Raw genomic sequence first — 21,706 nt, 5'->3', positions numbered from 1 at the left:
GGTTACTGTCCTTGACCAGTTAGAAGAGATGTCATTGCCTATTGAAAACTTACAAGGCTATGATAATGGATATCTGATAAGCAACTGTGTGTTGAAATAATGGAAGGATGCAAATAATGGAAGGATGCAAAAATGGGAGTTCTGCAGAGAGCAGCCCTCACCTCTGCTATGTTTAACTTGTATCTGTAACCATTATGTACTGTTTTTAAGAAGTTAGATATTGTTTATTTTATTTATTCACATGGCATTCAATGATTTATTCCCAGGGTGAATGATGATTATCCTACTATGATCTTTCAGGAATGTATGGTGGAAAATATTCGTTGGTTGCATGCTTAACGTTTTAGTCCTTAGGGGTAGATTTTAAAAGAAGCGCGATCAGCCTACTTTTGCTTGCGCATCAGACTCAAGCAAAAGTACGCTGGATTTTAGTAGATACGCGCGGAGCCGCGCGTATCCACTAAAATCCTGGATCGGCGCGCGCAAGGCTATCGATTTTGTATAGCCTGCGCGCGCCGAGCCGCGCTGCCTCCCCCCGTTCCCTCCAAGGCCGCTCCGAAATCGGAGCGGCCTCGGAGGGAACTTTCCTTTGCCCTCCCCTCACCTTCCCCTCCCTTCCCCTACCTAACCCACCCGCCCGGCCCTGTCTAAACCCCCTCCTTACCTTTGTCGGGGGATTTACGCCTCCCAGAGGGAGACGTAAATCCCCGCGCGCCAGCGGGCCTGCTGCGCGCCGGGCCGCGACCTGGGGGCGGGTACGGAGGGCGCGGCCATGCCCCCGGCCGTAGCCACGCCCCCGTACCCACCCCCAAAACGCTGCCGACACGCCCCCGGAACGCCGCGACGACCGGGCCCGCCCCCCGACGCGCCCCCCTCCGAGAACCCCGGGACTTACGCGAGTCCCGGGGCTCTGCGCGCGCCGGGAGGCCTATGTAAAATAGGCTTCCCGGCGCGCAGGGCCCTGCTCGCGTAAATCCGCCCGGTTTTGGGCGGATTTACGCGAGCAGGGCTCTGAAAATCCGCCCCTTAATGTGGCTAAGACCTCAATACTGTGGATAGGCAGAGTAAACCAATCTCATTACAATACAGTTATATCTTTCATAGGAGTCCAGTTGCAGATAGTAAATGAAGTACATACACTAACCTAGGCATAAATATTGATTCCAACCTCAAATTACCCAAGTGGTAAAACATACATTTTATTAATGAAAAAAGTTGAAGCCTTTAAAGTTTCTGCTAACATCAACTGTATTTAGATCTCTTCTACATGCATTGTTATTTGATAGAGATGTGCAGTTGTTTGCAACAAAATAGGAAATAAAGATGAAATTTCCTATTTCATTACATTTTGGGAAGAAAAAAACCAATAGGAAAACCCATGAAATTTCATGCGATTTCCTATTGTTTTTTCTCCCCAAGAACTGCACATCTAACAAACAAATAAACCACCCCAATCCTTTAAATTTAACTAAATGTAAAGCCCCCCACTCTCCCAATCCCTCCCAAATCCCTCCCAAGACTCACTGAATATCCCTGGTGATCCAGCAGGGGGCCCGGGTGCTCAGAACAATCTCCAGCTCCTGGGGACCATCAGCTGCCAGTATTCAAAATGGTGCTCATGGCCCTTTGCCCTTACCATGTGATGGGACTACAGGTGCCATGAGCTTTGTTTGTCCCTTGCTAGCTCTTTCTTTGAATTTGCTTCTTAGTGATGCTGCTAAGTGTTGCTTGGAGGCAACAGCGATTTTTTGATCTAATACAGCATGTTTATATATATATTTCTCATCTTCAACATGTTGTTGGGAAATTCTAAAGTGTCCTGTGCCTAATACAGTGGTAAAAATCATTGAGTGAACCAAAATGGAAATTCAGATTCATGCCTTGAAACTTTTTCACTGTCAGATATGTACAAATGTATTTATTTATTAAGTTATATTTTCATACATACTCAATCCAAAGAAAGCTCTGGGTGAGTCTCAAAATCCCACATTAGCCAAATGGTTTCAACATTTTATATTGTATTTATTTAATTTGTCCTATGCTAAATCTTTATTATATGTTGTGACATTTTATTTTCTTTGGTCCAATATTTTTCCTTTTTACTCAAGGTTCTCTCACTGTATAATATTGCATATTTCTATATTGCACCTCAAGCCTGACCAGATAGTTGGGAAGTTAAGTTAAAATAATAAATACATGAAAATGTACAATCAGTTTTGAATAATCTTTTGCGTATTGAATACATTTATAGATCAAAATCCATAATTTTTATTCTTACTAATACACAATATTAATTTTCAAACATTATTAGTGTGTATGTGTGTGGGGGGGGGGGAGGGGGTGAGAGCATTGCTGAAGATTCACCTAGGGTGGATAATACACTTGCCAGCCCTGCCCTCACTTCCTTCTCTTTATAAATCTCTATCACACTAGGGGATTCTATATTCCCTCGAGGACCACACTACTCCAGGATCACAATAGGGATTGATTTAAGGGTCCCTACAATACTTATGTGTATTATCTCTCTTTTGTTTGTCCATTGCTTCAGGTCTGAGTGTGAGAATGAATTGGTGAATACTTGTTTATGACCATCAGTCTGCTATGTCAGAGAGTCTTGAAAGATTGGGGTAAGAGGGCTTGTGTGATGACAGAATGGAGCTTGGAAGGGGCTGAGAAATTGTGTATGTGCATGGATATGGAAGGCACTTGATGAGTGTAGCCAGGGCCGGTGCAAGGGTATTAGGAACCCTAGGCAAACCTTACAGTCTGGCACCCCCTCCCCATACACAATTTTAAATTATGCATTTATAACATATTTTACATGAAAAATGACATTCTGAGGTAAAATTAATATACAAGTTGTTGTGATAATTTCATGACTGTTGTGATGCCAACAAGAAAACTTTGCATCTTGGAATTCATATGGCATCATACCTATTGTGATATATTTTGGCATAAGAACATAAGAGATTGCCATGCTGGGTCAGACCAAGGGTCCATCAAGCCCAGCATCCTGTTTCCAACAGAGACCAAAACCAGGCCACAAGAACCTGGCAATTACTGAAACACTCTGAAGAACCCATGCTACTGATGCAATTAATAGCAGTGGCTATTCCCTAAGTAAAATTGATTAATAGCCATTAATGGACTTCTCCTCCAAGAACTTATCAAAACCTTTTTTGAACCCAGCAACACTAACTGCACTAACCACATCCTCTGGCAACAAATTTCAGAGCTTTATTGTGCGTTGAGTGAAAAAGAATTTTCTCTGATTAGTCTTAAATGTGCTACTTGCTAACTTCATGGAATGCCCCCTAGTCCTTCTATTATTCGAAAGTGTAAATAACTGAGTCACATCTACTTGTTCTAGATCTCTCATGATCTTAAAGACCTCTAGCATATCCCCATACCCCTCAGCCGTCTCTTCTCCAAGCTGAACAGCCCTAACCTCTTCAGCCTTTCTTCATAGGGGAGCTGTTCCATCCCCTTTATCATTTTGGTTGCCCTTCTCTGTACCTTCTCCATCGCAACTATATCTTTTTTGAGATGCGGCGACCAGAATTGTACACAGTATTCAAGGTGCGGTCTCACCATGGAGCGATACAGAGGCATTATGATATTTTCCATTCTATTAACCATTCCATTCCTAATAATTCTCAACATTCTATTTCCATGGTCCTCCCATATCAACACAGTACTATCTGCCAACACTCAAAGAATAACAACCCTACCTACGAAAAAGAATACCAAAAATATTACACCAGAATCTAAAATACCAATACACCTCCTATCAGGAAAACAGAACAGGCCAAGCTACTACAGATCCCTACAGAGAAACCACATGCTAAAAGAATGCTTCATCTCAGTCTTTGCATGCAGAACACAAACCCTCACCAAATACAGAATAAAGCCACATAAAGTATAAATAGAAATGTGCAGACAAAAACTGAACTGTAAAATGCATCACACCAGACTCTATACAGTGTAACAATGGAAAAACAAAAATTTCACCATTCCTCGTGAAACAAATCAATAAAATAAAGATATATATAAACCATTAATCATAATTATAAAATCATACAAAAAATAATGTCAAAACAGCTGATGAATAAAATATCCAATAATTAAAGACTCATGCAAATTTTGAAAGCTTTACCAAACACCAATAAAATGTTTCAAAAAGCAGACACATCACATACTACCCAAAAATTAAAATAGTAGTCAATCAAGAAAATTAACTTAAAAAGCCAGCTTTACTTACCCTCTCCAGCAGTTCTCCTACTCATTTACCTTGCAGGCCATACCTACTCCTTTCCCTTGCAGGCCATACCAGAAGGAGCAGTAGCTGCTGAAGCTTTCCTCACAGTCCTCTTCCTTAGAGACCACAACCAGTCTCTTCTCTCTCTCTCACACACACACTCACCAGTCACACCCTCAGGACCAGTTTCTGTCTCTCACACACCAATCATCTCCCAACCAGTCTCTCTCTCTCTCTCTCTCTCACACACATACACACACACCAGTCATCTCCCTGATCAGTCTTTCTCACACATACACACGTCACCTCTCTGGCCAGTCTCTCTCAATCACACAATGCTCTTGTTCTCTCTTACTTACACACTTGCTTTCAATCACACACCTACTCTATTTCACTTACACACAAGCTCTCAGTCACACACATATTCTATTTAACTTACAATCAGGCTCAATCACACACATGCCCTCTCTCACAGCCACAAGCCAGCCAAAAACATGCTCCATCTCTCTCGCACACACACATTGACGCACAGAAGCACCCTCCCTGACTCACATACATCATACACATACAGAAGTACCCTCCCTGACTCACATATACACCACACACATACAGAAGCACCCTCCCTGTCTCACATACACATTACACTCTCTCAGAAGTACCTTGCTTTCAGACTTGCAGCATTTTTCACTTTTATTAAAAGTGAAAGTGATACTCCCAACCGTTAAATAAGAAAACCACATTCCTATCAAAAGGCAAAATGACACCCTTCCTTCAGGTTCTGTCCTCCCAAGAAACAGCCACTCACACCGTACAGCTTCTCTTGTTTTACGCCTTCAGGCAATAAAGTAAGTGTCTTTCTTCAAACTACCAGTCATATGATTATTCATGAGATATGGAACAGAAAGACCTCCTTAGTCGGATTCCCTTTTAAATGGGAAATATTCCATTCGTAGTCATTTAAAAATATACATTTTCTAAAGGCTTAAAAAAAAAGCAAAACCTTTTCAGATTGGAACTGTTCTAGTCTTCATGCTTAAATGATGCTTAAAAAAAAACAAACCCCACCTGGCATCAGTATCTTAAATTTTTTATTTTGCTGAGCTGAACATTTTAAATACTTTAATGTTTTTTGCTTTAGTATTTGTCTCTTCCCACTTTAAGTTAATGTTATTTTCCAAAAGAGGGATGCTTAAAATTCAGTAATTTCATCTTTCATCCAGGTTTTCAAAAGTTCAGGTTTCATATTTCATTTTTTTAAACTGGCAGATTCCTTTCTCACATACACACACACTCACAGAAAGAAGATCGGTGCCGAGACTTAGGGGGCGCCGTGGCAGGTAGCCAGCTCCCGACTCACCCTGCCTCCCCCCGAGTGCCACCCTCCTGACACCCCCTAGTGGTCCAGCGGAGGTCCCGGGAGTGATTTGCCACTCCCGGGGCCTCAGCTGCCACTAAGCAAAATGGCGCCGGGGGCATTCAGCCTCTACCATGTGACGGGGCCAACCAATGGCACCGGTAGCCCCTGTCACATGGCAGGGGTTGAAGGCCACCGGCGCCATTTTGCTTAGTGGCAGCCGAGGCCCCGGGAGCGGCAAATCGCTCCCGGGTCCTCCGCTGAACCACTAGGGGGGTGTCAGGAGGATGGCACTCGGAGGAGGCAGGATGAGTCGGGAGCTGGCTGCTTGCCACGGTGGCCCCTAAGTCTCAGCGCCCTAGGCACAGGCCTAGCTTGCCTAGTGGTTCCTCCGGCCCTGAGTGTAGCTGGGTGGAGAGGGAGAGTGGTGTAGTAGCAGAAGGTGGAGGCTTACAGGATGGAGGTTTTACTTCAGAAGAGAGAGAGGAGGTAGTAGTAGGGCAGGGGAAGAAACACAGAAGTTAGACTAGTGGAATGGAGGAGGTATTCCAAATAGCCCAGGTCAGGCCTACTAAATACCAATTGGAGGAATAAAGTGTCGCATAGCAGGGGGAAAAAGTGATGGGTAACTAAGGAGACAAAAAGCATACACTTCATATATCTGTTGAAGAGGTGTAAAAGTAGGAGAAAGAAGAGATACAGGAAGAGGAAAAGAAGACAAAGACTGGCCTACACACTACAGCAGTCGGATTCAACTTCATTTTGGATAACTTCAGTATTTAATTGGGAGAGACTCTAAAAAGAAATCCCTGACAGCAAAGGAGAACATTTAGAAATCAAAAGCAACAAACATCAGCAACTTCATCCAATATAATAGCAAAAATCAATTATTTCTAGGGATGTGAATCGTGTGCCTGATCGTTTTAACGATCAGGTTCGGCTTGGGGGGGGGGGGGGAAATCTGATCGTTAGAGATGTGAATTGGAATCGGTTCCGATTCCAATTCACATTACTAATTTTTTTAGTGAGGCCCGCGCCGATAAAAAAAAACCCCACCCCGTCCTTTTAAAATTACCCCCTTAGCCTCCCCCACTCTCCCGACCCCCCCACAAACTTTTTACACATACCTGGTGGTCCAGGGGGGCCGCGGGGAATGATCTCCCGTTCCCGGGCCATCAGTTGTGTTAATAAAAATGGCGCCGAGGCCCTTTGCCCTTACCATGTAACAGGGCAAAGGAAGCGCCAGCGCCATTTTGAATATTGGCAATACGGCCTGAGTGCAGGAGATCACTGCCAGACCCCCGCTGGACCCCCAGGGACTTTTGGCCAGCTTCTGGGGCCTCCTGACCCCCACAAGACTTGCCAAAAGTCCAGCGGGGGTCCGGGAGCGACCTCCTGCACTCGGGCCGTATTGCCAGTAGTCAAAATGGTGCCGGCACTACCTTTGACCTCACTATGTCACAGGGGCCGACCGTCGGCTGACCGTCGGCCCCTATGACATAGTGAGGGCAAAGGTAGCGCCGGCGCCATTTTGAATATTGGCAATACGGCCATCCAGATCTCCTACCATGTGACAGGGGCCGGCCAATGATACGGATACCCTGTCACATGGTAAGGGCAAAGGGCCATCGGCGCCATCTTTATGAGTGGCAGCCGATGGCCCGAGAGCGGGAGATCGCTCCCCGCACCCCCCCTGGACCACCAGGTAATTTTAAAAGGTTTTTGGGGGGGTCGGGAGGGTGGGAGAGGCTAAGGGGGTCGGTTTAAAGGGTCGGGTGGGTTTTTTTTTTATCGGGCCATCGGCGCCATTTATATTAGTGGCAGCGAAAATGGTGCCGATGGCCCGAGAGTGGGAGATAGCGCTGGGACACCCCCCCCCCCCCCCACTGGACCACCAGGTATTTTAACATTTTTGGGGGTTCGGGAGGGTGGGGGAGGGTAAGGGATTGGTTTTAAAGGGTCAGGGTGGGTTTAGGGTTTTTTTTGGTGTGCCGGTTTTCCCACCCTCCCCCCAAATAATTCCCGTGCCTGATTTAACGATTTTTGACGATAAATCGGGGGAATTTATTGTATCGCGACTCTAATGATTTTTGACGATTTAAAAAATATCTGACAATTTTTTTAAATCATCAAAAAATGATTCACATCCCTAATTATTTCTATCAGGACATTCAAGAAGTCTGCAAAGATCTATGCCCATCAAAGGTGACTGTTTCTGTCTTATTTCCCTCACATCTCTTGAATAATGTCTTGTGAAAACTCTGGCTCTACACATCATTGTCAGATTCCAAAAGATCCTGGATAAAGCATCAGCAATATATCAGACGTGGGCCATTGAACTTCCTGCAGTATAAGAATATAAATTAGGAGCATGCAGTAAGAGTTCATTGACATTCTTCTGTTGGTCAGGTCTTCCCGATCCTCACCTGTCTTTCAAGCCTGTCCATTGAGATGCATTTGGCTGGATCAGGAGCCTAATGAGTATGAGAAATGTTGTGAGGAATGGGAGGAAACCTAGAGAAGGATCTTCTAGGAAAGCAGGGGACTTGGTGGCATACTAATGTATTTCAGGTCAGAGAAGTTGCAGGATAGGGGCCTTGCAGTAGATGAAGCTCATATTTTAGATGGAAGCAAAAGAGATGCATCTGGTCCAACAATTCAGATTTTTATCTCTGTATTTTTTATGGTCCAATTGAAAAACAGGCAAAACTCCCAGATACAGAGGATCTGTGCTGGTGGACCCTACAACAGCTTTTGAGGGATACAAATGAATAGGCAGTCAATAGCTTTAACTTGTACCACACATCAGGAATAACATATCCGGCTGCAGACCCAAGATGGTGACATGTGAGGACTTGTTGTGAGACTACACCTGTAATGTTCTTTTATTTTCTTTTTCCTGTGACTTTTTCAATGGTTAAAAGGAAAGGGAGGCTGTGGGGAGCGCTCCCTACTCACCTCCCAGAGCCCCTCTATGTGACAGTCAATGATTCAGAACATTTTCTCTCTTTTTCCCCATCGGGATCTGTCTTAGATGCCACTGTCACTGAGGGAGCAGCGCAATGGCTGCAAGCAAGCAGGGACATCTTGCTAAGTCATGATGATAGAACTCCTCCCTCCCAAGCATACTCGATGATGCCTGGTGCTTTGAATTGGGCCAGAGATAGCTCAGATAGAGGCAAGAGATGACCAGTGGTGTCTGTGAATGAAGCAATGGAGCTCATTGGGGGAGGTAGCACTGGACCTCTGTAGTCTGCTGGTAGTGCACGAGAGGACCTAAGTGAGGTAGGAGTATTGTCGGCAGCCATAGGAGCAGCTGTTACCTTTGCGTCTGCATTTTCTGGAGTTTATCAAGGTAAGCTTATAGTAGTTCCAGTTTCAGGCCATTCCATGCCTAACCTCCTCGTACTGGATAGCATTTTGAATGTACTTTCTTCTGTGAAGCAGTGGCTAATATCCCTTACATCTACTATGAATATTTTTTTGCCATAGTTGCAAGCTTAGGGGACTGCAATTTTGGTTCATTCTGAGCAGATTAAACATTTGGAATCTGATATGGGGAAACTATCTACTGTTTAAAGTACATTGGTGCAAGACAGATCTGATTAAAGAATTTTGAAAACTTTGTGAGATCATTAAACCTATGAGTGCTTAATTTTCCCATGGCCTTTATGATTTCTCTGTCAGAATTGCATGTGGGACATGTTCAGGTTATCCCAATCTGCTTTGCCTTTTCTCCATAAGGCCTTCTACCTTTTAGGTTCAAGGAGGCCAGAGGGCAGAGGTGTTGGTCAGATTGCATCAAATCAGAATGGGACTATTTTGGTTATTTCTTTCATTTTGGAGTCCATCATGGTGGATGAAGCACATAAAGCCACACTTTTAGTGTGTTTGCCTCATGTCATGATTGTGACTTGATTCATTTGATGCATATTTTTATAGGTTGCAAAATACAAATTTTTACTGATTTTTGTAGCAGAGGAAGGAATTTCTACATTTGTGCAAGAGGTTTAGCTTTAGGAGTTCATTTCTTTTCATATTTTCTTTGTAAATGTAAGATTGTTTTTTCAGTTGAAGAATTAGTATTTTTTTAGCCTTATTTATTTATTTAAAAAATTTCTAAGTGGCACAAATCGTTATAGTTCACAGTTGTTTACATACATAACACATAAAATGTACTTCAAATAAAATCTAAATAAGCATAAAATGCAAGAAAATCATATAAATGCCACATCTTTGTACATTTATTAATGCAAGAGCTCCTAATATTGGTTTAATTTGGAGTGGTGATTTAAGTTCTATGTTCCGTATTGTGAGGATGATTCAATCTTCATGGGAAAGACTTCCTTTTTGTTTCTTTTCTTTTTCTCTCTCTCTCTGGTGGCCAGGTCCCCAACAACTTGTGATGGTCTCATTAACCTTTGACTATAATTATTTCTTCTCATATATTCTTTATAATTTGTTTTGCCAATTGTTATTTATGTTCTAAGTTAGTGCTTGTATATTATATGTAAATGATAAATATTTTAAAAAATGAATATCAGACTCATACTCTTACATGATATTCAACCAGGAGAGTTAGCAAAGAGGAAAAGAATTGGCATCAGATGATGTTTTGTATCAGCCTAAGCAGATTCATCCTATTGATGCCAAGGGGAATCTTACAGACCTGACTCAGTAGGACAACATCATCCTAACATCCTTCATGAATACCCTAAAATGCTGGAGCAGCAATGGATGGATGATACACTCCATGAGGATTTCAAAGCCATAGACAAAGGGCTCCAGATTCAAATAAAAAGATGCCCAGATGGCTGTTCAGGCTGAAACCTGTTAATGCTTGATCTGTTTTTGGAAAAACTAACCAAATCAATGACAGTCATGACCACCACCAACCACCATACATTAGCAAATAGAGTTCAGGTGACTGATAACACCACTATGTGCCCCATCCACCAAAGCTATACCCACTTCCACTTTATCTATGTCATGTAAGATCATCCATCTCAGACAGCCATGGACCAGTAGTAGAAAAGCTAGACAGGAACATTCAATCTCTAGTAGGAAGATATTACTTTATGACCATTTCTCAATTCCCAACCACTGTCTTCTGTGAAGGACTTTCTACTCAACTTTTGCTACCTTATCTGCTCTGCAAAACTTGTTCATGGGAGGATTCATTTCATCTGAGACCATATAGGATCTAAAACACATCCAGTGCAACATATTGTCAGGGAGATTGTGGCTCAGCAATTGGAGGTCATCTCAAAAGGAAGGTACATACTATGAAAGGCATGGCCAGGGCATGATGGTGAAACCCAAGGGCTAGACAGGAGCCAGGTGAACATGAACTGGATACAAAGCAGGACACTGAAAATGCATGAGAAGGCAGGAACAAGTTTTTAAGACAGGAACACAATTACAAGGCAGGAATTTTGGAACAAGGTCAAGATCATTGGCCAGATGGATAAAGCGTTCACAGAGCAGATGCCAAGAAAGCTGTTGGACCAGAACTGTGTGCCATCTGGGTATGCCTTATATGATGATTTATATTTGGGTGTACACCTAGTGCTGGTCCAATCAGAATTTTGCTGAGATGAGACTACCTCTCCCAGCAATGCAAGGTAAAAAAAGCTAGAACTACTTGGAAAGCCAGTAGCCTTTGAAGTCCTAGAGGGAGCTTATTTCTTTAAAAGATATATATTCTTTTTATAGAGACCAGCTGTTCTAAATGGATTACAAAATAGATAAACCTCTCAGTATCATACATTGCAAAACAAAGAACATTCCAATCACAATATCCCCAACATCCCGGTGCAAAAGTATCTAAAATAATATTAAGCTTACTTTTAAGAATAAAGTTAATAGAAATAACAATGATTTCAGCTTCTGAAACAACACAGCCAGACATTATCTGCAGTTCCATTAACAGGCCATTCCAAAGAATGGGTCCTATTACTGAAAATGCCCTACAAAAAATTGCTATTCTAGGTCAATCTGAGGATCCATCATACCCAGTATCCTGTTTCCAACAATAAACAATCCATGTCACAAGTACCTGGCAGGATCCCAAAGGGCAGACAGATCCCATGTTGCTAAAACCCAGAAATATGTAGTGATTTTTCCAAGCCTATCTGGTTAATAACAGTATATAGACTTCTCCTTCAAGAACTTGTCTGAACCTTTTATAAACCTAGCTAGATAGCTGCCTTTACCACATCTTTCATCAATGAATGTCAGAACTTAATTGTGCATTGAGTGAAAAAGGATTTTCTCTAATTTACTTTAAATGTGCTACTCACTAACTTCATGGAGTGTCCCATAGACTTTGTATTTCCAGTTCAGCTATTTTTTCAGATACTGTGAACAGAATTGCAGAGTACTCTAGATACAGAGATATTATGACAGTTTCCTTTTTATTCTCCATTCCTTTCCTAATAATTATTAACATTCTATTTACTTTTTTGACCACCGCCGCACCTTGAGGCAAGAATTTCAAAGTATTGTCCAAGATGATGCCCAGACCTTTTCCTAGATAGTAACTCCTAATATAGAACTTAATGTAACTATGGTGTCAGTTATTTTTCCCTATGTTCATCTCTTTGTACTTGTCCACATTAAATTTTATCTGCCATTTGGATGCCCAGTCTTCCAATCTCGCAAGGTCTTCCCGCAATTTCTCACAATCCATTTGTGATTTTACTACTCAGAATTTTTTGTGTAACGTGCAAATTTGGTCACCTCACTCGTTCCTTTTTCAGATAATGTATAAATATTTTAGAAAGCATTGGTCCCAGTACAGATCCCTGAGACACTCTACTGTTTACCTTTCTCCGCTGAGAAACCTGACCATTTATTCCTACTCTGTTTCCTATTTTTTAATCAGTTTGCTATCCACCATTAGACATTGATTCATCTTCCATGACTTTTTATTTTTCTCAGGAGTCTTTCATGGGTGACTTTGTCAGTCACCTTCTGAATATCCAAATACACTATATACACAGGATCACCATTATCTACATATTAACCCATTACAAAATATGTAGCAGATTGGGGAGACAAGACTTCCTTTGTGTAAATCTCTACTGACTATGTCCCATAAACTGTGTTTTCTATATTTTCTGTGATTTTATTCTTTGTCCCAGCACTGTCAGGCTCAACAATCTATAATTTCCTGGATCAAACCTAGAGCCCTTTTTAAATATCAGCATCACTTTGGCCACCCTCCAATCTTTAGGTACAATGGACATTTTTAACGATATATTACAAATTAGTGGTAATAGATCTTCAATTTCACTTTTCAGGTCTTTATGAACTCTGGGGTGTAAACCATTTGGTCCAGGCGATGCACTACTCTTTAATTTGTCAATCTGCCAGATTCACCATGATTTGTTTCACTTCTTCTGGACTTTTGAAGACTCACCTCACTTTACCTCAGATCAGAGACTCTGACTGGGTACATATGTTCCCAAAACATTAGAAAAATAACCTTGTCCAGCCCTACATCATACTTGTCATTTTAAACTTTATCCGATAAAGGACAGGCAACAATGGAGCTGTTTTAGCATAGGTATCACATGCTCTCTTGTGGGCCTGCCAAGCACTAAATTCACAGCATGCAAGTCCCAGGGCAAGAGTTCAAATCTCATTTACCTTGATACATTTCTGCATAATCATATAATTTGATAGTAACCTGTGAGATGAGCCTGTATTTCAAATTGTTACAACATTGTGCCTTATACATCATGAAGTGTACTGTAATATTTGAAAAACAGTTGCTATTAATTTGTTTGAAAATATTTTAGTGTTTTTTTTAAATACATGTGAAATTGTTTTTAAGTGAACATATGTGTGTGTTAGTGTTTCTTCTTTCTTGCAGCCTCCTCTCTCATCTCCTCCTCTCTGTTGCTTGCTGTTTCACGCTCTTTTGTCTCTTTCCATCCTCAAATCCAAATCTCCCCTAATCTTCCTATTGTAGCAGCCACATTTTATCCATCTATAACCCAAAGTGTATCCTGCTATCTGAACCCTTTTAATAGTGTCTAAACAAAAAAAAATAATAATAACTGATCCAAAGTGGGGTTTACATTTTAAACCTTTGCAAGTGCCTGCTAATTAGTGTGTGCTCACTAAAGTCTAATTTTAATCTGATATCTTTCATTTGCATATGCATATCTGCTAATTTTAGCATATATACATTAAAGTCTTGTAGGACCAGTTTAACATGCATACTAGGATTTTAGTATACAGCATGCTTTTGCAATTATGTGTGAAACAGACTTAGCACATGCATTATACTTTAGTGCATAGGTATATATGCCAGTAAAAAGGAGGACATTTAATTGAAGAAGCCCTCCATTTTTATTTTTAATATAACAAACTGTTGCCTTCCCTCAGATACATCCTGCTCTTGGAATCAGTTTGCTTGCTCCAAACACAAATGTATTTCCAGGCAGTGGATATGTGATGGAGAAGATGACTGTGGTGATGGCTTTGATGAGAGTGATGCTATTTGTGGTAAGTGTTAGAGAAGACTTTTAGCAATTTAAAATATGTAAAGAATTTGTATACAAAATGATCAGAATCAGAATGTTTATCTGAATTGCTTTGATGAGGTATATCCACTAAGGGTGTTAGTGTTAAGGCCTGTGTTAAATTTGCTGTGTTAAATGTAAGTGTGTGTCAGAAATGCCCATGTATAACACTAACATGTGCTTTTTACATACACATTATTTATTTATTTATTTATAACTTTTCTATACCGAAGTTCAAATAACAGAGTTAATTATCACTCCGGTTTACACTGCAACCATAAAACAGTGACAAAGTTGTCTTACATAGAACAGGGGGAGAGAAAAACATGGATACAGCTTAAGCATGGGGAGTAACATGTCAAAACTGGTAAGGACTGATAAGAGTTGGCTTTTTGGGGTAACAAGGTAACATTATTGTAAATTCTGGTTCCCCAACTATAACACTAATGAACTTGCAAATGACCCTCATTTTATGAAAACTGTGAGAGTAATTTTTTAATTACTCATAAGAAATATGGTTTGAGACATTTTACCAACTGTGCCTCAGGATGACAAGACAAAGAGATTCTCAGTGGAGAGTCTAGTAATATCCTCTTACTTTGCAAGCATAGAGATTGAGATGTCTGGTTGGTCAAAGTCCCTTCCAATAGCAAACAGCACTGCTTGATGTCTGAATATAATTGTGTAAATTTATTCAGCATGGTAGCTTTCTTGAAAGTTATATGTCTCATACATTCACTAATAAAAAAGTAACAGAACCGCTGAGTAAGTTGGAGCGGGTTGTACTTCGGGCAGCATCCAGCAGTGTTTACACCTAAACAAATTTAATCCTTGGATCTTGAGAAGTCAGCCTAAACATTAATGCATCTACAAATGCTGCTAATCCATAAAGGGGCGGATTTTAAGAGCCCTGCTCGCCTAAATCCGCCCAAATCCGGGCGGATTTAGGCGAGCAGGGCCCTGCGTGCCGGTAGGCCTATGTTCAATAGGCCTACCGGCGCGCGCAGACCCCGGGACTCGCGTAAGTCCCGGGGTTTGGCGACGGGTGCGTGTCGGGGGCGGGCCCGAGCCGCGCGGCGTTTAGGGGGCGTGTCGGAAGCGTTTTGGGGGCGGGCCCGGGGGCGTGACCGCGCCCTCCGGACCCGCCCCCCAGGTCACGTCCCGGCGCGCTAGCGGCCCGCTGGCACGCGGGGATTTACGCCTCCCTCCGGGAGGCGTAAATCCCCCGACAAAGGTAAGGAGGGGGTTTAGACAGGGCCGGGCGGGTGGGTTAGGTAGAGGAAGGGAGGGGAAGGTGAGGGGAGGGCATTAGAGGATTCCCTCCGAGGCCGCTCCGATTTCGGAGCGGCCTCGGAGGGAACGGGGGTAGGCTGCGCGACTCGGCGCGCGCCGGCTATACAGAATCGATAGCCTTGCGCGCGCCGATCCAGGATTTTAGCGGCTACGCGTGTATCTACTAAAATCCCGCGTACTTTTGCTGGCGCCTGATGCGCCAGCAAAAGTACACCTATTCGCGCGGTCTGAAAATCTACCCCAAATTCAACATCTTTTGAAAGTCTCTGGAGGGAGTTGTCTCCTGAAAAGTGCCCTTAGAAAACATTAGTTATAAAAACTTCTGATGTTTATAAAATCCCCTTGAAGAAGCTGATTTTCAGTGAAACAAGAACCTTGTCGGGGTTCAAAAATTATAATCGAGATTTGGCATATAAAAGATATGGAATCAATAGTATAAAAAGTGTACAACAATTTGTTTCATATTCCTTGCCATCTTTGAATATCAGGGCAACTGTGTTTATAAACAGTAGGGAATGAATGTGGTGTGGATATGATTGAGGTATGGTAGTTCTTATGTGAGTGTGCATTGTTTTCATTTTAATATTTATTCAATTATAGGGGTATAATATGTGTTTTGGGCATGATCTAAGGTGCACTAATTAAATACATATGTTCATGTAAATGTATTTTTTGTAAGTTTGTAGTTGATATTTTTAAGATATTGTAATAAAATCAATGTTAAATAATATTATTACTTTATCTTTCTTATTTGTAATATTATATGAAGTAAGGGAGTTTGCTTTTTCTGTATCTTCTTATTGTATTTACCTAATTGTTCAAAAACATGTACCTTATCAAGACAATGTGAAACAAGTGGAGCTTCTCTGCATTTGTTCTGAAAACAGCTGTGATGCACTGATATTCAGATTCAAAGGTTTCTGAAGGCTTTCCCAGCATACATTTTTGGGCATGGGCAGAGAGCCACATAGATGACAAACCTGGAGGCACAAGTGGTAAAATGTCTCAAAAGATATTTCTTATGAGTGATGGAATGTGTAAATTCAGTCAGAGACATTGTTACTTCACATGCATGACAATGTTTGTATTTATAATGCCCTAAGCGGACCGTAATATAATTCTTCTTGATCTCCTGTTGAATAAACACCAGATACACTGCATCTCTTAAATTCCTTCCCCTAGTGCAAATTGTAAATACTTCTGTATAAATTGAGGATGTAATTGCACAATATTTACATGTTTATAAGAATCCTGCTGATCTGTCATAAGCCAGAATTATATCTCATTACACAAGAAAGCATCTCATTTGTAGAACTCCACCCTCAATGCCAATCTTGTAACAGACATGCTGTTGCGGTTCCGGTCGCGACCCTCATGACCGGATCCTTACCTTGCCGGTCGGGGGGAGCGCCTCCGGGAGCCGCAGGTTCCTCGGGCCTGCTCGGGCCGACGCCGCCGAATGCTATCCTGGCCCCGCCCCCTTAGGGCCGCGCGCGCTCAGAGGGAACCCTTTTAAAGGGCCTCTGGCACGAAAACAGGGCCGGCCCCTTGTGTTGACGTCAGACGCCAGCGGGGATTTAAACCCAGCGTCTGACACTGATTCCCTGCCTTGCAACGCGGTCAACTCGTTTGAGTAGGGAGTTGCTGTTCCTGATCCTGCCTGCCTGTTCCAGCCCCTGGTTCTGGAACCCACCTTCGGATTGTCTTCTGGTCCTGACCTCGGCTTGTCTTCCTGTCTGTCTCCTGCTGCCTGCCCCGATCCTGGTACGTTCTCTCGTCTACGTCTTCTGTCAGTTCTCCTAAGTCCCAGAGGCCGAATCCCCACGGGCTCCTCCCGGGGGGATCTCGGCTTCCAGGGCGAAGCTACCTAAGTCTCAGTGGCCCGGACCTCCACAGGATTTCCTGGAGGGGTCACGGGCTTCCAGGGTGAAGATCCTCAGTCATCAGTTGCTGTACCACCTTCCGACCGAGCTCCATCTGCAGAGACTTCTTCCATCTCATCTCCATCCGGCCAGACCAAGGATCCACCTTCCCATTCACAACAGTTTGTAAGGCCATGGATCCGGCGGACCTTGCAGGCTTCCAGGCCATTCCTGGAATGGCTCAGCATATACAGCATCAACAGCAATGTTTGGACGTCTTGACAGTGACGGTAGAGCGCTTGGCTAACCGGCTGGAAACCACACCGCCAGAACCTGCCCGGGTGCAAACTCCACCCCCGATGGTGAGTGTTAATACTCCAACCCAATTACCTGCCCGTCTCGCTTCTCAGGGGAGTCGAGAGCATGTCGGGGGTTCCTAAACCAGTGTTTTATACAGTTCTCCTTACTTCCTGGGCAGTTCCCAACAGATTTGGTCAAGGTAGCTTACATCCTCTCCCTTTTAGATGGACGGGCTTTGAGCTGGGCGTCTCCCATGTGGGAGCGGAGTGACTCCATGTTGAATAACCTTTCTGTTTGTGGAGAACTTTAAGCTGACATTCGACGAACTGGCACATATGGCTACCGCTACCTCGGAGCTGCTCCAGCTATGCCAAGGAAATCACTTGTTGGCGGAACATGCCATCAAGTTTCGTACCTTGGCATTGGAGGTCGGTTGGCGCGATGACTGCCTATGCAGAGCGTTTCTTGAGGGCCTCTCGGCAAGGATCAAGGACAAGCTAGCAGCCAGGGATCTCCCAGAGGATCTCAATGCACTAATTGACATAGCTGGGCGCATCGATCGACGTCTTCAGCAGAGGACTAGGGAGGGGCAGCCTCCACACCAGATGGCTCCTGTGGCTCCAGCCTTTTCCAGACCACTGACACCTTCCACCAGGACTGCTTCTATGCTTCCAGAAAGCTCAACAGAGGAGCCCATGCAACTGGGTCGTACATCTCTATCCCCCGAGGAGAGGCATCGTTGTCGAGCCTTGGGGTTGTTCCTTTACTGTGGCGGGAAGAGACGCTTCCTGGCCCAATGTAAGGAAAGGGCAGAAAACATCAAAGCCTAGGGTAAACCGGGAAGCTACTCCTAGGCTGTGTCAACACTGTTCCTCAATGTACTGTACCAGTAACCCTGAGGTACCCAGGAGGGTCTTTCGAGACATTAGCCTTCATCGATTCCAATGCATGTTATGATAAACAAGTATTTTCAAAATGAGTATTTTTCTAACTGTTGGTTTTTAATGTTCTTATTTTGTTTGTGAGGAGACTAAACCCACTCTAAACTTCCAACTTCCAATTTTCAAAAACTTCTAATTAAATACCCAACAAATGACAATATCATAAAGATCTTAGCTCGCATAATAATTTAATCTGTAGCCTCTCACCACGCAATGGGCCACAGGCTGTAATCAGTCTTTAGAGCTTTTTGCTTATAATCATTTATTGTCATTTGTCCACCCACCTATTACCTTTATTCAATCTAATTCTCTAAATATATAAATTATCAACAACTTCCTTAGAACTGACGTTCTTTAAATAATGAATTCAAAGATAGAATACTTAGCCATTAATATTTTTCTATCAGGCAGATACACTGCATTGCTGTTGAATTTTCAACATCCCGACATGAATCATGTTTCAACTGAGGTCCAGTCTTCTTCAGGGGAATTATAACTATCAAGTCAGGCCAAAATATTCTGTATACCCCAAACCCGAATTTAAAGTCTCTCAAGGGGTTTAAACATGGCGCCATAGCGTCATATTTTGGCCTGACTTGATAGTTATAATTCCCCTGAAGAAGACTGGACCTCAGTTGAAACATGATTCATGTTGGGATGTTGAAAATTCAACAGCAATGCAGTGTATCTGCCTGATAGAAAAATATTAATGGCTAAGTATTCTATCTTTGAATTCATTATTTAAAGAACGTCAGTTCTAAGGAAGTTGTTGATAATTTATATATTTAGAGAATTAGATTGAATAAAGGTAATAGGTGGGTGGACAAATGACAATAAATAATTATAAGCAAACAGCTCTAAAGGCTGATTACAGCCTGCGGCCCATTGCGTGGTGAGAGGCTGCAGATTAAATTATTATGCGAGCTAAGATCTTTATGATATTGTCATTTGTTGGGTATTTAATTAGAAGTTTTTTGAAAATTGGAAGTTTAGAGTAGGTTTAGTCTCCTCTCTCATTTGTTGTGCGATCAATTGGAGGGGTAGCTGCTTCGTTAGTGATTTGCTTATTTTGTTTGTAACATGTTAAACTGTGTATATTGATTATACTCGGCAATGATTACTGAACACTGCACTGATTGCTGTTACAGAATATAAAAACAATAAATAAATAAATAAATAAATAAATAAATAACATATGAAATAGTGAAAGAATATAGTATATACTGCAGCTGTGCTTCTTATTAATTAGAACCTTTTCTACTGAAGGTACTGTGACCTGTGCAGTGAATATGTTTAGTTGTCCGGGCTCGCATGCCTGTGTTCCTCAAGATTGGCTCTGTGATGGTGAAAGAGACTGCCCCAATGGAAGTGATGAACTATCTACTGCAGGCTGTGGTAGGATCAATTGTTTTAAATTCATGATCAATTAAAGATTTTTTTTCTGAATGTTTCTAATGTATAAATTCTTACCCTACTATGATCTAAGCCAGGGCCATCAAACTCAGTCCTTAAGGATTTCAACCCAGTCATGTTTTCAGGACTTCCCAAATAAATATGCATGAGCACTATTTGTGTACACTGCCTTGACAGTATGCAAATAAGCCTCATGCATATTGATTATGGAAATCCTTGAGAATCAAATTGGGCTGCGGCCCTCTAAGACTAAGTTTGGGCCACAGCCAGTCCATTTCTCATAACATTCAAAATATGATGCTACATAATAATATCTGAATTTGCCATTTATGTTTGATTTTCTGCTTCAGCTACAGGCATTGTAAATATATTCTTTGACCGTCCAAGTGAATAGCATAATTCTCAACATTGTACTTCATAATTAGCAACACAAAGCAGCCTATATTATTATTAAAGCAAACTAATTTAAAAGTTTAATGTGATATATTGTCTTTGCTTCTTAACATATTGGGACATATGTATTTATAGTAGAAATTGAAGAAATTTGGTTTATAATACCATACATCAAATTGTATTTAATACCATGAAGCACATTTTCTTAGCATGTTCACCCAAATGCTGCATCTGAAGAATTCAGTATAAGTCACAACAGCAATTCATGCAGGGATATTACAGAGCTGTTAAAATTATTCCATCCTCTCACTGTATTTCTACTACTGATACAGACTTCCCCTCATCCTTAGTTCCACTGGCTGCCAAGTTTGTATTGTGAAACTCAGAAAAGCAAGATAAAGGAGAAAGTACTGTGTTAAATATATTTTGTATTTTGCAAAATATTTGCTACCTCTTCTTTCTTTGGAGAGCCATAAATAATTTGATTTCTTTTAATAACAGTGTTGAAAGTCATATAGTGCAAACCTTGGGACATACTTAGCCAGTCAGGTTTTCAGAATATCCACAATAAATGTACATGAGATAGATTTACATGCACTGCCTCTATTGTATGTAAATCCATTTTATACATATTCATTATAACTATCCCAAAAAACTGGCAGGCTGAGTATGCTCGAAGGTCTGCACTATATGACTTTCAACACTATCATAAAAAGAAATCAAATTATTTCTGGCTTTCCAGAGAAAGTAGAGGTAGCAATGATTTTGTAATGTGGCTTTTATGGGTTGGTTGTCATTTGAGACCAACCTTCCTTCTTTATCCAGGCATGGGAAATGAAGAGCTACTATCTTAATGAAGATGTGCTTTGGTAAAGATAAGGAATCTTATATTGTTCAAGCATATCTAGTTTTGTTTAAGGCCACTCTGTCACCAGAGTTGCAGTTGAGGTGTCCTCAGATAGTACAGTGGTACATAGTGTCCAATGGCTGTGATTTTGGGTATTTAAAAAGAAAAAAATAACTGTTTTCAATGGAAGCATAGAATAGAACCACTGCAAATATGTTTTTTTTTTCTTTTTAAAATCTGGGAGTTCTAGCAGTTTTGTCAGCGGTAGAGAGGGCTCAGAGGAAACCAAATATGAATTGGATGCAGTCTGAGCTAGTAAGACAAAAGTATATTTTTCATTATGCCTAGTCGTTTTAAAAAATTAGAATATGACCATGAATGTAGATACATACTCTGTATGTATCTACATAATTGCTATTAATATCCAAATCAAAATTCTTCATAGAAATCATTTAACACTATAGACCCTTTCTATTATTCCAATTCATTCCATGGGAAAGAAAGAATTAAT

The 21,706-nt window shown here is 41.7% G+C and overlaps 1 protein-coding gene across 1 annotated transcript in view; it reads left to right on the top strand.

Annotated features, from left to right (window-relative positions):
- Positions 1-21,706, top strand: part of LRP1B (LDL receptor related protein 1B) — a 3,516,099-nt gene that overhangs the window by 2,812,854 nt on the left and 681,539 nt on the right. Inside the window, 2 exon segments of the mRNA XM_029607894.1 lie at positions 14,010-14,129; positions 19,809-19,937. Of these exon segments, the coding sequence (XP_029463754.1) occupies positions 14,010-14,129; positions 19,809-19,937 (249 nt within the window).

This window comes from Rhinatrema bivittatum, chromosome 6 (genome assembly GCF_901001135.1).
Source record: "Rhinatrema bivittatum chromosome 6, aRhiBiv1.1, whole genome shotgun sequence".
Lineage (NCBI taxonomy): Eukaryota > Metazoa > Chordata > Amphibia > Gymnophiona > Rhinatrematidae > Rhinatrema > Rhinatrema bivittatum.
Note: the sequence above shows the minus strand (reverse complement) of the source record. Positions and strands in the feature narration are given on the sequence as shown.